The sequence below is a fragment of the Gallus gallus genome, chromosome 5, assembly GCF_016699485.2.
Source record: "Gallus gallus isolate bGalGal1 chromosome 5, bGalGal1.mat.broiler.GRCg7b, whole genome shotgun sequence".
NCBI classification, from domain to species: domain Eukaryota; kingdom Metazoa; phylum Chordata; class Aves; order Galliformes; family Phasianidae; genus Gallus; species Gallus gallus.
This window is the reverse complement of record NC_052536.1, coordinates 43,560,813-43,575,835: the sequence shown is the minus strand read 5'-3', so window position 1 is coordinate 43,575,835 and position 15,023 is coordinate 43,560,813. Positions and strand designations below refer to the sequence as shown.

The 15,023-nt window shown below is 35.0% G+C and overlaps 1 protein-coding gene across 7 annotated transcripts in view; it reads left to right on the top strand.

The window, feature by feature from the left end:
- The window catches only part of TTC7B (tetratricopeptide repeat domain 7B), a 120,638-nt gene that overhangs the window by 49,050 nt on the left and 56,565 nt on the right, over window positions 1-15,023 (top strand). For all 7 annotated transcript variants that reach the window (NM_001006484.4, XM_040701037.2, XM_040701038.2 and 4 more), the window contains 6 exons: window positions 3,159-3,296; window positions 8,621-8,704; window positions 9,716-9,820; window positions 11,154-11,271; window positions 11,459-11,516; window positions 14,858-14,930. In NM_001006484.4, the coding sequence (NP_001006484.2) occupies window positions 3,159-3,296; window positions 8,621-8,704; window positions 9,716-9,820; window positions 11,154-11,271; window positions 11,459-11,516; window positions 14,858-14,930 (576 nt within the window). The remainder of the gene's footprint in view (window positions 1-3,158; window positions 3,297-8,620; window positions 8,705-9,715; window positions 9,821-11,153; window positions 11,272-11,458; window positions 11,517-14,857; window positions 14,931-15,023) is intronic.

Sequence of the window (15,023 nt, the reverse complement as noted above, 5' to 3'; positions counted from 1 at the left end):
AACTGAATGCTTATCATGGTAGAGCATTACACTCTTAGCAAGCTTTCAGTAATCTTTTTCTTGACAAGTAGTTATTGCAAGTTATCTGAGGCAAAAGTGTTAACCTTAAAAATATTAATCACTTCAAACTTGTCTTTGTGAGAGTTGTTTCCTGAGTTAAGAGCTTTTTGTTCAGCACTGCATGCTAACTCTGTCTACCTACTGGAGTTATAAAGAGCAATGTGACTCATGATTTTCAAACTGATATGTAAGAAATGATTACAAAAGACTGATGAAGCATTAGTATTTAGACATGGTCTTGTATTATCAACGTAGTATGATCCTTTACTTGTGAAGTATTAAAAACACAAGGCTTCAGAACTTCTGTCCTTTATGAAATTATTTAAGAAAATACTGAAAAACAGAACGAACATCTGATATAAGTAGCATTTTGTGCAAATAAAAATATTCAAATCACTGTCTGTATATAAGCCCCAAATCATACTTCCAGTTTCAGGGAAGTAATACAATCTAACATAATAACTTCTTATTTGCATTAGATCTAGTGCAACGTATATCCAGAAAATTGAGTTCCCTTAATTTCTGAATTCAGAGTGGTTGCTTTGGTGGGTAAGATTTGAATTGTAGTACTTATGAAAGAAATGATGTAGGAAAGATAGTTCTGTGCTTTTTAAGTGTTCTAATTCTCTTATAGGTACATTTCAGAGTACGAAATGTCTCTTTTAGCCACGACTGCTGCTACAGTGTACTGTCATGCATAATGAGGAAAGCCAGCTGCAACTCTGCCATCACTTATTGTCAGACGTTCTTGTATTCTAGCTGTTACACCTACAGTGTAGATCAGCCTCTTTTTACCTAAGTTTGAATGTATAGAAAGGTAGAATTTGAAGGACCGGGAACTCCAAGTTACAGTGGTGGTACTTGTTGCTGAACATCAGCTGAGCTATAGTAACAGGGTCACGGAGTGGTTGAGGTTGGAAGGGTCCTCTGGAGGTCATTTTGTCCAGCCCCATGCTCAGGCAGGACCATCTGTAGATTTCCCAGTACCATGGCTTTTGAATATCTGCAAGGATGAAGTGTCCTCAGTCTCTCTGAGCAACCTATTCCTGTGTTCAATCACCATCACAGTAAACAAAGAAAGTGTTTCCTAATGTTCGGAGGGAACCTTCTGTGTTTCAGTTTGTGCCCACTGCCTCTTTTCCTGTCACTGAGCGTCCACTTTCCAACTTAGCATCTCTAAGTCTTTGAATATGAAGAGGTTCCTGTGAGCCCATTCCTCCAACCTGTCTAGGTCCCTCTAAATAGTAAGTAGCACAACCCATTAGTAGATCCACCTTCTAATTTTGTAACAGTAAAGTTGCTGTGAGAGTACATTACACTCCATCATCCAGGTTATTAATGAAGATGTTGAAGATGATTGAACCCAGTGTCGCTCCCTGAAGCACACTGCTAGTTGCTGGGTAGACTTTGCTTGTGTGAACACCAACCACCTCCTACACCTGGCTGTGTGTGTTTATCTCAGCTCATGCAGGAGAACTAAGTTATTCTACTCATATTTGCTTCAGGTTTAAAGCGTGTATAGGGTAAGTGTGTCATACTGCAACTTAATTTTCACATGTGTCTGAGACTTTAGCATTTCTGAAACACTGAGCACTTAAACTTTTAAGTACATTTAATTTTTATGATTATGCAGAAAATGACTGTTCAGATATATAATAATTAAAACTTAGGAGGCATCCTGTTCCATAACACTGCTTTGACATTGCCACCCATTTTTTCAGAAGTGTTAGTTTAGGGCTTGTTCTGTACTTGCAAGGAAAGGAATTGAATCAGTGATTAAACACGGAGTTAAAAAGGAAGAAGTTCTTGAATCTGACTAAATATTTGTGCAGTGTGGAAAGGAAAAGCCAAAGTCTTCATGATCAAAAGAAAGCACAATGCCTGTTTTGGGTTGGAGGGTGGGGGTGGGGGGAGTGAAGTTCAAACCAGTCAGTCTGTGGATTGTTCAGTTGATAAATCTTGAAATGTCTGTGCATTTTACACTCTGAGTTTCTCTTTGAAATTTTCTTTCTGTATTTAACTATACTGATTTCAAAGATTTTTTGAGTATGATCAGAGCTTAAAATGTTCTCCTATTATAGCAAAAAAACAATTTATGGGTGCTTAATATATGTTATTCCTCACCTCTGAAAAAGGGATGAAACAACTCTCCATTTTAATTTAATGTACTTAAGTAAACATATAAGGGATGCCATGCCACACCATGTATAATTAAAAAGAAAAAAAGAAAAAGGCAGAGGAGAGGTGAAGAGAGAAGACTGACTGACTTCAAGCAACTAGACATAATAGCATTTTTGTCACTAGGAATATTAACAATCAAAAAATCTGGAAATGGAGAAGATGTCAAGGTATTTTCAGAGGGTTGATGGTATAGTTGGAGAAACACTGAGTAACTGAGCCTTAGCTCCTGGGAGACTTGAATTTTATTTTTTGCTCTTTAGCAAAACTGTGAATACAGTCAATTCATTTAACCAGCTCTAGTTTAATTTATGCCCTTCTGAAAAGAAAAAGCAAGGTCTTGGGCTTGCAGTGTGCATTTCACAGAAGTCTTGGAAGTACAAAGATTTATTGCGAACAAGAGCTGAGTCTGAACCTGGGCTTGGAACAAGGGGCAGTTTTCATTTCTCATTAATAATTCCTGAAGGTGATTGCATGGTTATCCTGGGCAGGTAACCTGGGCAAGTGAGAAGGTAGTGTCATAATGTTATGAAGACAAAAGAAATTGATTGGTTTATTTCACAAAAAGGTGAAATAGAAGATTTGAAGATTCTTTTCATATGTTTTACTTGCCTACAAAACAATACATTAAATTTTAGAGGATGAGTATACATTATACTTCAAAACATACTGTCTTTGGTTTCTGAGAACTCTCATAATTTATGTAATTAGAATAAAGTAATGAAAAGTAAATACACGTAGAAACTCAAATCTTTCAGCTAAAGCAATTGAGGCTGTTTATAAATCAGTAACAGGTACTGTCTCTGTGTATCACCTATGCCAGCTGTTGACAGTCAATCTGATTATAATAATAGTTATTTGAGCAAGAATAAGGTTGAGTTCAACATCTGACTTGATTTCTTTTTCTTGTTATGTTTCAGGCTAACCGTGATGCTGTACTAAGCAGAATACCAGAACACAAGAATGATCGTATCATCAGTTTGCAAAGTGCATCTGTAGTATATGATTTACTTACTATAGCCTTGGGAAGAAGAGGCCAATATGAAATGCTCTCAGAGGTTTGTCCATAGCAGTGAATACTGAGCTGTCTTTGATTATTTTTTTTTCTCTGTTAATCATGTTAATTGTATTAGTACTTCAGGGCTAAACAAATATAGGAGTCTGTCATATACTACTGTATAAATAATGGGTAGTTTCTACCCCAAAATATTTACTGTCTGAATTTTCAGTGTTCTCAAGCACAGAAATGATGAAAGATGTGAGAAATGTTTAATGGCATAGCAATTCACATGCTTTTTAGGTGGGGAGGCATGGATCTGCTTAAATAGATGCACATTAAGTAGCAGAGCTGACTGTGCTGAAGTACCACAAGGAAGAAATGTTCATAGACCTTTGCCTTTTGGTTCTTCCACTTCTCTTGGCCTGGAGGATTTAGTTGCTTCTTATTTTGAATTCTCTTTCAAAGTTTAGGAGATACCAAATTTAATTTTTAAAATTTACTTATTTAAATATATTACTATAAACCTTCTTAATGTGTGTTTGTAATGAGATCTAAATATTACTGGTTGGAGGTTTTTTTTCTCACCTCAAATATTTTCTAATGGATAGGTCACCAGTATTAATACCTAGAAAAAGGATTTGTGAGGTTTTCTTTCAAAAGAAGACTTACGTGTACATTTCATAAAATTTGTAGTGTTCCAACTTCCTAATAGTTTGTAAAATGATTTTGGAATTAATAAAGGGGAATGTATTACTTTTTTAGGTCAGTGGGAAAGTGCATTCCCTGCCTCAAATGTCTTGTGCTTGTTAGGCTGTGGCAACTTAATACTTCAGGAAATTTTAAGTATTGTTAAAAGTTTCGTACCTGAACAACAACCTGCTCAGCCACTCTTTGGGTGGAGCAGAGCTCCTGCTAATGAAAACAATGCTTACTCAGCAGCAGAATGCTGTCACTGACCAGTATTAGTTAGTGGTATCCAGAAGGAATACTTAAGTGTGTGTGGTAAGCAGGCATATTCAGGGATTGATTTGCTTAGAAACTGTATCTGTTCACTTTAATAAAGGATTATTTTAATAGGATAAAAATAAAACTTTTTTTTAATAATGCAAGTTTTAATCATAAAATTCTTTTTCTGATGTACGTTGATAGTGACATCTACTATGATATAAAGTTCTGAATTTGAGTATTCTTCCTCTTGAAAGCATTTTACAGTTGCACATTGTGCATTAGTACAATAGGAGGTCTTTTCTGAAACTAAGGAATATGAAAGTTCATGGAGACTCTGATCCTACAATAGAACATAGTCATGTTATGAAGACCTGGTCCAAGTGGCAATTCTTATTTTGCATACAGATACTCTGGAAACAAACAGCTCCAGCAGGAACTTGTCAGGGAATGTTTAGAACACCTAATTTGTTCCAGGTCTTGTCATCAAAAGAACAAAGAAAGCATAAACTTTAAGGGGCCATTACAGCTCAGTGAGTGGTTGGAGCTTGACTGCCCTTAGATCCTGTGACCCATAGTCTGAAGCTTTCATAAGCATTACAATAAACGCAAATTCAGAAGTGTTAACATAACACTGCTAAGTTGTGCAACAGGAATGTAATTTTTTTGCCAGCTTTATTCTCTGTGAGTTAATAGTGATTGTTCTCGTGGAGCAGTTGCAGCTTCCTGTCAGAAAACACCATTAGTCTATCTAACTGTAGAAACTGAGCAGTTCTAGTATCTTGTGATCTTCTGCTTAAGTTGTAGCTTATTACTTATAGAAAAAAATGCAATGTAAGAACATTAAATGAGCAAAAATTTGTCATATCTGTATTATTCTAGTAAGTTATTCTACTGTTCTAATGCTGAGTCATGTTCATGGTTGAGGAGATGGTATTTCTTTATGGAGTTTGTACACAACAGGCTTTCAATTCCTTATGGCTTTTTTAACTAGATCAAAGAACTTTCTGCTGTCATAAATCTCTTTTTAAACACAGGAACTCTGGTTGTCATCAGATTGTTTATTAAGCTTCTTAGGATATGACATGTTGGAGCTTATCAACGTCCTACCAGGGAAGAAATTTTTCAGACCAGAAATTTTCTTAGATACTCATCTTTCAAATCCCTAACTTCAAGCACGTTCTTTTTAGGAGAAGATCGTAATGGTGAAAAAGAAAATTCAGTAATGCTTTCAACATTACCTGTCCATATGGTGATTTGTGATCACTTATAAGGCTACATTTCTGCCTTTCAGGAGAGGGGTTATGCTAAATGTTCAACTACTTAAATTGGTTGCCATTATCTTGAATGTTACCTTAACTTTCAGTTTTCCATGGTACTATGACTTGATATGTATTTCTTATTGACTTCTTCATGAAGTCAATTCCTCTGAATTTGGGATTTCTTAGTGCAGAAACACTCCTTTTACAAGGTTTTCGTGTTGCCGGATAAATCACCTATGTAAATGTAATATGTATACAGTGCTTACAACTCTTGCCCTGTACTACTAGTTTTGTGAAATAATGAAGACCACGCAATCTGTAAAATTTTATACTGAATAGTCAAGTATGTAACCAACCTTTTAGTTTCAAATGTTTTCTTCTTTGACAGTACTACTGTACTTCTGTTGAAATAAAGGCTCTCAGGCAGTGCTTGCTCGAGCCATCTGGAAAACCCCTTCATATATTGGTATATGATACTTCCCTTTTTCTGGGATTTTACTAGCATGGCAGATTCTTGCTAACAAGGCAGACTCTTCCTAACACAAAGGTATAGAAAGTAGTGATGGTATCCTGGAATTCATGAATCCCAATTTATTTTAGACTTAAAGGACTGTATCTGTGATATTTTCCTGTAGCTGTGGGTTTTTAAAGAGCATCCCCTATGTGGATTCTCTGATGTCCAGAACTGTTGTGGATATTTCTGATTTTGTTATCAAGCAAGGATCTTTTATAGGTCTCTGTCTTCTACTGACTTCTTACCTTTGTGAAGTATGCAGGAGTTTAAAAGGGAGGGACAAAACTGTTAAGGAAATAATAGATCTTTTTTCCCCAAGTGATCAGACTCAGAATTAGTATTCATAGTTCATGGTGCTTTCCAGCCATTTCTTCCAAAGCGTTAATAATTCTCATCTGATATGTTTACATAGTGGCCAGAATCATTGATTTGATTTTTTTTTTTGCTTCAGTTATCATAGATAGTTTACTATTATTATTATTATTCAAATTAAGCATTATTTAAATTTTGTAAGTGTTGACTAGCTTATTTCTACATGAGCACAACCTAAATATTAAGTTAAACTGATTCTTTAATTTCCATTCACTGGAAAGTCCTTCAGTGCTATAAGATCAGTCCAGAAGCATCATAAACCAGACAAATGAGAGGCAAAATTCTCTATTTTATGTAGTCCTTCCTCACTTCCTCCTTGTCATTGTCACTCTCTTCCTTTTGCTCAAGCTCCCCAAAGAAAAGAAAAGCAGTTGGCGATAGGGAGTTAAATATATTTCTAAGGCAAACTCAGAAAACCAAAGATAGAGGCCTTGGGTATTGAGGTGTTTGTGATGAAATACCTTCTTGTTCTTGGTATCATCCAGCAGGATTGTTTCTAAATGAAGTCATGCTAATGCTTCCAGAATGGATGTTAAGCACAGTAAAACACAGTCAGTCAAAGTATTTGTTTTTCTAACTGTCACACTATTTCTGTAGTCAGACAAGTACGTGACTGAGTTGCCAAGTGGTGTTAGTGAGAAGCTCCTGTCCAGCATGTCACTATCTGCTCTCACTTTGTCAGAGTTATGTCTCACTCGTATGAGAATGTTTCATAATAGCAGTGTTCTGGAGGCTGGACAGCAAAGAGCAGTACATAGTTCATTAGTTAGTACACCGAAACACAGTCCTAGAATTCTCTACAATGGAAGACCTTTGTGTTCTTTGTTCTTATACTTTGTTTTATTATTTTGTTATTGTCAAATTCTACAACTTCTGTATCTTGTCAGTCAAAATGGACAATTAATTTCCAATTAAGCGGAAAAAAAAAAGAGCATTTGAAAAACATAAGGTTGAATTCATCCTTCTTCATTCGGAAGCACTCAGATGAGGACTACGGTTGTACTAATCAATAGAGATAGAGACAGGTTTAGCAGCTCCATGTGTGGAGGTGGTGGACTGTGCCTCACCTGGACATCTCTGTCAAGTATCCCGAGTAATAGGAAATGAATCCACATGCAACTTATTAGATAATTATTTCTAGATAGATTGTTTCTGCTCTTATCTTTTAACTTCCAATGATGAAAAAAAGATCAGTGGGGAAATAAACATGCATTGTCATAATAGATATTTAACTTAATACACATACATACTTACGATGAACTTTTTGCAACATTTAGGGTTTGTTTTAGGAAACTTCTGTCCCTGTATTGTCATTTAATAAGAATACTGTTTAGAAATAGTCTTGATGCTCAACACTGTATAGTAGGAAAAATTATAGCTGACATTAGTTATACATACATACATATACATATTTTGTTTTTCTTCCTCAGTGCTATTCCTTGCTTCAGCTCTTGTTATGTAGCAATACACTACTTAACTGACTGTGCTTTCTGAGTTTGAATGCAAAAAGTAATTCATGGTATTGCTATTTAATATACACATTATAACTATCAGAGCAGAAAAGTTGCTTTGCTGATTGGACTTTGCAGACTAGAAAGTTCATTGCTAAAACAGTTTAACCCAGAGAAATATTCAACCTTTCAACTCTTTTGACCTGATCTGATTAGTTAAACTGAGTGTAGCAAAATGAAGTAGTTCTTCCTGATAGTAGCAGATATGAAACCTTCAAAGTTAACATATAATGCTAATGTAATATACTAAATCTAGTATAGTAATAATGAATTTCCTATGGCAGTCATTAAATCAAAAAATCAGCAGAATATTTAGTGTGATAAGTTAAAATTCTTAGAAATAATATTCCGAGGTGAACTTTCCCTCATCCTTTAAGTAGGACCAATAAGTACATATGGTGCCACTGCTAGATAAGTGTTCACAATTCACTATATGTGTCCATGTACTGTTTTACTTTTCATTTAGTGTTTCTCTTGCCCCTTGGAGCTTTTGCTCCTAATACCTTCGTTTAAGAGTAAGCTGTCTGAAACCTCTCATTCTTTCTCTCAGACTAAGTAGGACAGTGCTGATAAGAATGTTTTAATATCAGAAATAAATTTTTTGTTCAAGTTTGTTTGCTTTTTCCATATGCAATCTATCAGCTGTTTTCACTTATTTAAATAATTCAAATTTGTGATTATGTGGGGTTTAGGTGTTTATCTATAAGAAATTTTGTACTACTATATCTTAATAATCAAAGAATATGCCCTTACTGAACAATGTTCCCCTCAAAACTAGTGTTTAGAAAGAGCCATGAAGTTTGCGTTTGAAGAATTCCATCTCTGGTATCAATTTGCATTGTCCTTGATGGCAGCAGGAAAAGTAAGTCTTAACTTTTGGATATGATTTTTTTTAATGGCTTTTGATGGCAATATTTGGCACTTTCATGATTTTTCCTCTGCAATGTTGAAAATAATTCCTTAAATAAGCCAACTGACTGTATTTGTGAATTTATTCCTAGTGCTATAGAAAGAATGTAACAATCCTTTCAATATTTTCTAATTCATGAGGACTGAAAGCTGATGGTCAGAGCAGTCTTCACATCAAGCTTAAGCTAAGTTAAACAAACACAGTAATGATTTATACCAGAACACATTTTCCAAAAACATCTTTGTTCAAGTACTGCTTTGATGAACAAAATTTGTGGCTAGGTACAGATGACTGCTGATTCATGATGCACTTTCTTTCTCCTTTGTGAATTTCTGTGTCTTTTTCTTTTTAACTGTGTTTTAGACAGTGAATCCTATGCAAGTAAAATGGGATACATTATTTTAATTCTTAAACCTAACAACTTATGTTATCAGATGCAATTTTGCATTTTCAGTTCCTTTTGGTTAATTATTCTTGCCATTCTCCGTTCACTTAGAATTCTCTTTTGAACTGTGAATGGATAGAGGAAAATAAATTAAATAGGAGTAGTGACAGTCTGTTATAAAGTCTTGTACCATATTTATTCTTAAGTGTTGCCTTAACTCCCAAAGAGCACTGAAACACAACTTGTTCATATGACTGCTTGCATTCTGGCTCTTTCATTTGCCTTGTTGAAATGCTGTGAGCTCACAGGCCTAGCAAACTTTTCAGTGTACCCATTGAAATTACATTCTGAGCAAATTTTTCTCCTGGAACGCTTAATCATATTTCAAATGGGAAAAAAACAGCAGTGATTACAGTCATGTGTTTCACTTGCATGAGTTGTAACACATTTTCGGCAAAATGTTTGGTATTGGTTCCTTCACAAACAGGAAAAATAAAGACAATAATGGAAATAGGAATCTTATGTCTGTGAAACATAGTTATGCTTTTAGTAATTTCAATGAAAAATGTTTTTAACAGTCTGCTCGAGCTGTTAAAGTCTTGAAGGAATGTATACGTTTGAAACCAGATGATGCAACTATTCCTCTCCTTGCTGCAAAGCTCTGTATGGGATCTCTCCACTGGGTAAGCTTTGCCACTGTTTGTGTTTTTTTCAGCGAGAGCTGACATTAAAGTGCAACAAAATCTTGGGTTAGAGATGTAGCAGATACTTTTGTGAGTGATTACATGCACCAGATCATCACTGAAAATAAATTGCAGATAAGTGTATGCACATGTGCATCCCTGTTCGTATGGCTTTAAAATACTTGGCAGCAGTGGTTATGATTACCCACATAGCATATCTTGATACTCATCTAAGACACACCTAAAGTGAATTACAAATTGAAATGTTGTTGGCATATAGAGATTAAAAATTTAACTGACTTCTCTTTCTTCTGTGCAAGAGGAAAATAACTATCTTGAGAAGCGAATGGGACAGATCTCATAATTTTTCTAGATGCTCTACTGTTGATAGATATTGTTGATAGACTGTTGATAGATATTGTTTGGAGATAGCTGGCATTTGTGAATTCTTGGAAGGGGCAGTGTCTTTTTAAAAAGTGTTACCTGTCTTTTAGATAGCCTTGAAATTAGTGTATCTGTATGAAAACATTCCAGTGATTGAAGATGTGGTACTTCAAGATACACATGTAACTTTAAGAACAATATTTCAGAAGGGATGAGAAGAAAAAAGGAAGGTCACAATCAGAAACTGAGAAGATAGCACAGTAGTTGTTATGTGACTTGTTCAGGCTGATAAAAGTACAGTCTTAGTAATTAACATTGATCCTAGTTGTTTAATTTTTTTCCTATGGATTGACTTCATATGGAGCTTGCTGTACTTAGCATTTACATCTACTGGCATAGATTCAAACTTTTTTTTTCTGTCAAGGCTATTGAATAGCATGGTAGCCTGGGTATGCAGTTAAAGCCCTCATCATTTATGTGTTTATTTATGAGTTTGAATACATTTAACATTACTGTGTGTCATGCAGGGATCTGCATGGCTACATATATTTTGCAGAGTTGTGGAATCATGGTTTTGTAATTGATTTTCTTAAAAAAAAAAGGTAGAGTAAAAACTCTCATTGAATATGAAGTACAAAAATTGTGGATGGAATATATAGAGCAAAAATACCATTTTAGTTTTTAAGAGGTGAAAACACAGTATCTGGACATTATGTACCAGTATTTCTCTCAACTGTAAGAGTGAATGCTTCAGCATTCTTAAATCTGCATTCTTTATTGTGGATTTAGAAAGAAAACTAGGTTTAATGAAAAGGAAAATAGTCCTTACAGTGATTATGACTGAGATTGCAACATTCTTGGTGAGCATAATAAACATGCTATGCATTCTTCACATTATGTAAGCTTCAGCTACTTTTAGACTTACATGGATATTTTATAACATTTTCAGTTGGAAGAGGCAGAAAGGTTTGCCAAAACGGTTGTTGATCTTGGAGACAAAACATCTGAGTTCAAAGCAAAAGGATACTTGGCACTAGGATTGACTTACAGTCTGCAGGCTACTGATGGTAAGATAAGAATAAACACATCTGGAAATTCTCATGTTGCTTTAGGAAGGATACCTAGCAGAATGCTAAGCTTAATGTTAAGCTTCTGCGTGCAGCCACGCAGTCCATGTATTATCACTACTTTGGTAAGCGTGTGGAATGTAAACCCTTGATCTTGCACATCACTGATTAAATATATCCTTTTCAGCATCTTTGCGAGGGATGCAAGAGGTCTTGCAGAGAAAGGCTCTTCTTGCATTTCAGAGGTGAGTGGGTGTTAAACTTTTCATTTCATTCTGCTTGTATAGAGAAGAGCTTTATTGTATGTTAGAGAGGGACTTGTAAAAGACTATGGAATAAGGTTTTCACCTCTGGGAGTTTGTCTTCATGAGTACAGAACATATTTTTTTAACATTCACTTCATCATTTTCTGCTAGAAATTTCTAAATTTATTCGTAAGGATTTCCTTTTATTTCATTTTAAAGACACTTGTATGGGTCTCTAGTATAAAATATTTGCTTAAAGGGTTCTGTTCTGATCTAGAAGGGAAAAATGATATGGTGCAAAGTTTTAAGTCATGGTTTAATGTGAGTGTTTCTAGAATAGGTAGTTGCTGATTAGATTATATAGCAGGTTTTTGAAATTTGTGCCTGTAGAGGCAGAATGATTGAGGACCTGCTGCTGTGGATGAGAGGTGAAGTGAGTAGTAAGCTGGGAAAAGAACTGTTTTTTTTGTGGAGATTTAATAGCATAGGTAATGACATCGCAAATGCACCCATCTTCGAAGTGCCTTACACAGAAGTAGTGCTGATGGATATGACAATAGTTGATTATCAACAGTTTGAACTCTACAAATGATAAACAGATGAATAGCCTAGTTATAGAAGAAACAATTGTGATGATATAACCAGTAGAAGTGCTGCAACATGTGAATACACCACTTATTATATTCCAGTCTTCACAGCTGAACAAAAAGCTTATCGATTCCTTCTTAACTCTTTGGTTTCTAAGACTTCCAAGTGGTACCAGCTGAAATCTAAAAACATATCTAGGTTCTCTTTGGTTAACCACTGTGTATGTTCTGTAGCTATTTAGGTTGAGTGTAATTTTCATTTTGTAGTGAAATGGATCTTTGAAATATTCTAATTAGAAGAAATTTATGTGCAGGAAAGTTTTAGGAATATGGGGATAAATAACACCTGCTTTCTTTGCATATTTCTGTTTTTGGGGTTTTTTTTTTTTTTTTTGTACTTTCTTCAGTTCATACAACTCTCAGAATCACTGTTTAGTATTATTTAAGTGCACATTATTCAAGTAGGAGGCATTCAATTATATATTCATCCTTTCTACTGGCCTTTCTTACACAGACTTTTAATTAAAGTATCTTTTGGAGGTGTCAGTAATGCACAAGCTGTATGTTTTGAAAACTCTAGTGAGTTGCTGATGTTGCTGCTAGGGATATTGCTAATATGAGTAGCTTATATTCCACACGCGACATTGAATAGAAAGGTTTGGCTCTTGGAGAGAATGGAGTTTCTGCATCTTAAATATCCTAAAGTTATCTTCTGTAAGAAGGGACAAAGTAGTTTTTGAGAGATGGTAGTTTTGCATATTAACATTTCCCCACTTGTGCTTATAGAGAGACCAGTAAATCTGCTATATTAGAAATACACTTCAGCGTGTATCATGGTGTTGCTAGTTGCTTGTGTCGAAGATTTAGGTAGAGGATGTTACTGAACTTTTGCTACTGCTCAGAATAAATTATGCTCCACTTAGCAGAGTCATGCCCACTTTCTCTCACACTACTTTAAATAATTTTTTTTTTCAGGAGATAGAAATTGGAGTTCACCATTCATTTCCTACACAGTTTACAGAACATGCAATTGTACTGGGATCAGTATTTTGATTTGTGAAAGTGTTGGTTTTGTTTATTTCATTTTTGTGGTGTTGACTTTTGTTTGTTTGTTTTGTTTGTTTGCCTTTAATTGTTTATGTAAAGGACCTATTCCTGAAGAAATGCAGGTTTCTTCTGGAAACTTAGTGCCAGTTTTCAAGGCCATCAATTCACTGGCCATTTGAGAAGGCTCTTTTTGCTATCTTTATGCACTGATGAGGGGGTGTTTGTTCCACTGACTTCTTTTGGAAGACTTTCAGTGCTTTTCCTGTGGTTGGTGTGAATTGAAGTTTCACAGAACTCACCAAATTTATGATAGATAGTAACAGCTTTATTCTGTCACTAGCTGAAGCTTGGTGACTGAACTAGTACTCTTCAAGATGCAATCTCTCCTTTTCAGAGTCACTTCATCTTGATTGATTCTTGAATTAAAAAAGAAAACAAAAAGAAATTGCAACAGCCACTGCTGGTTCTTTAAAAAAAACATTCAATAAAATAAGAAGCAGCCCCCTAATAAGTTAAACTACATTGATATGTGTTGACACAGTTGCTAAAATAATGGAGTTATCTCTTTGGACTTGAGAAGACAGGATTGCACAATTCAGAAGCAGAAGGTTTGTGACTGTAATATATTATAAAGGATTTTGTTCTCTCCCTACAGAGAAGACTGACTAGATATTCTGAAGATGATGACTAGACATGCTAGTTCTACCTGAACCTACATTATAAGAATGCACTGAATATAAATGGAATGTAGTTCCATTTGTGCTGCCCAGTGTTTACTACACATCATTTTGGGGTACAGTCATCAATAGTTTTATCTCTATGTTAAAGTCCTCTGACTCCTACCAAAAGAAAAACAAAAAACCTGTACCTGTGCTCAAACAGAAATACCTTATTTTGTAGGGGAATGGTTGTATTACAGTTGAAAATGGAATGTGTTACAAGACTCTTTTCTGTGGGATTTGTGTCAATACGAACAAGTCAAATCTGACCTACGTTAGGGTAGTATGGTTTGTAGTGGTTGGACTTGATGATATTGGAGGTCTTTTCCAACTTGAGCAATTTTATGATTCTATGACCTAAACACTCAAAACAAAAACAAAACAAAATAAAACAAGAAAACTTCAAAAAATGTGGGAAAATATTATTTCTTTTTTTTTTTTTTTTTTTGGTAATTGATGTTACTTGCAACTACAGTAATTACCAATACTTCAGGAATTAATAAGCACAGAAACACCACTGTTATTGGAAAGCTCAACAAAAGCTTTTTTTTGTACAGCAATTATTTATGAAACAATCATCAGCAGAGCTTTCTTCATCTGACCTTCAAACATAGGTACATGATGAACCATCCAGCATAGGTTTCTTTTACATTGCTACATAGCAAAGTACTCTTCGAATTTAGTATTAAAAAAAAAGAAAAAGAAAAAAAAAAAGAGGTAGGTAGCTTCCTGGGAGGCTTAGTATGCTGAAAATGTCCATAAACTTTGGGAGTTTAAAGAAATAAATCTCAGATCTACTTCACTACTCTTGGTCTTCAAGTTCTGTGCTTCAGAACCATCCTGGTCAGGGTTAATGTAAATGCTTGAGTAATTCTCATGTAGATTATATCATTCTTGTCTTTGAAAGCACATCCACGCAATATGTATGTATCTCTAACCTATATTAATAGGAGAAAAGATTTACAGTTTTGTTTCTTTGTTTTTTCAGGGCTCACAGTTTATCTCCAACAGATCATCTGGCAGCGTTTTACTTGGCACTGCAGCTTGCCATATCCAGACAGGTTAGTTCTCTTTTGAAAGTGCAGCCTCTCATTATCACTTGGATTTTAAGACTTATATCTGCTGATGGATACAGGTGAAGATTTTTTTTTCAA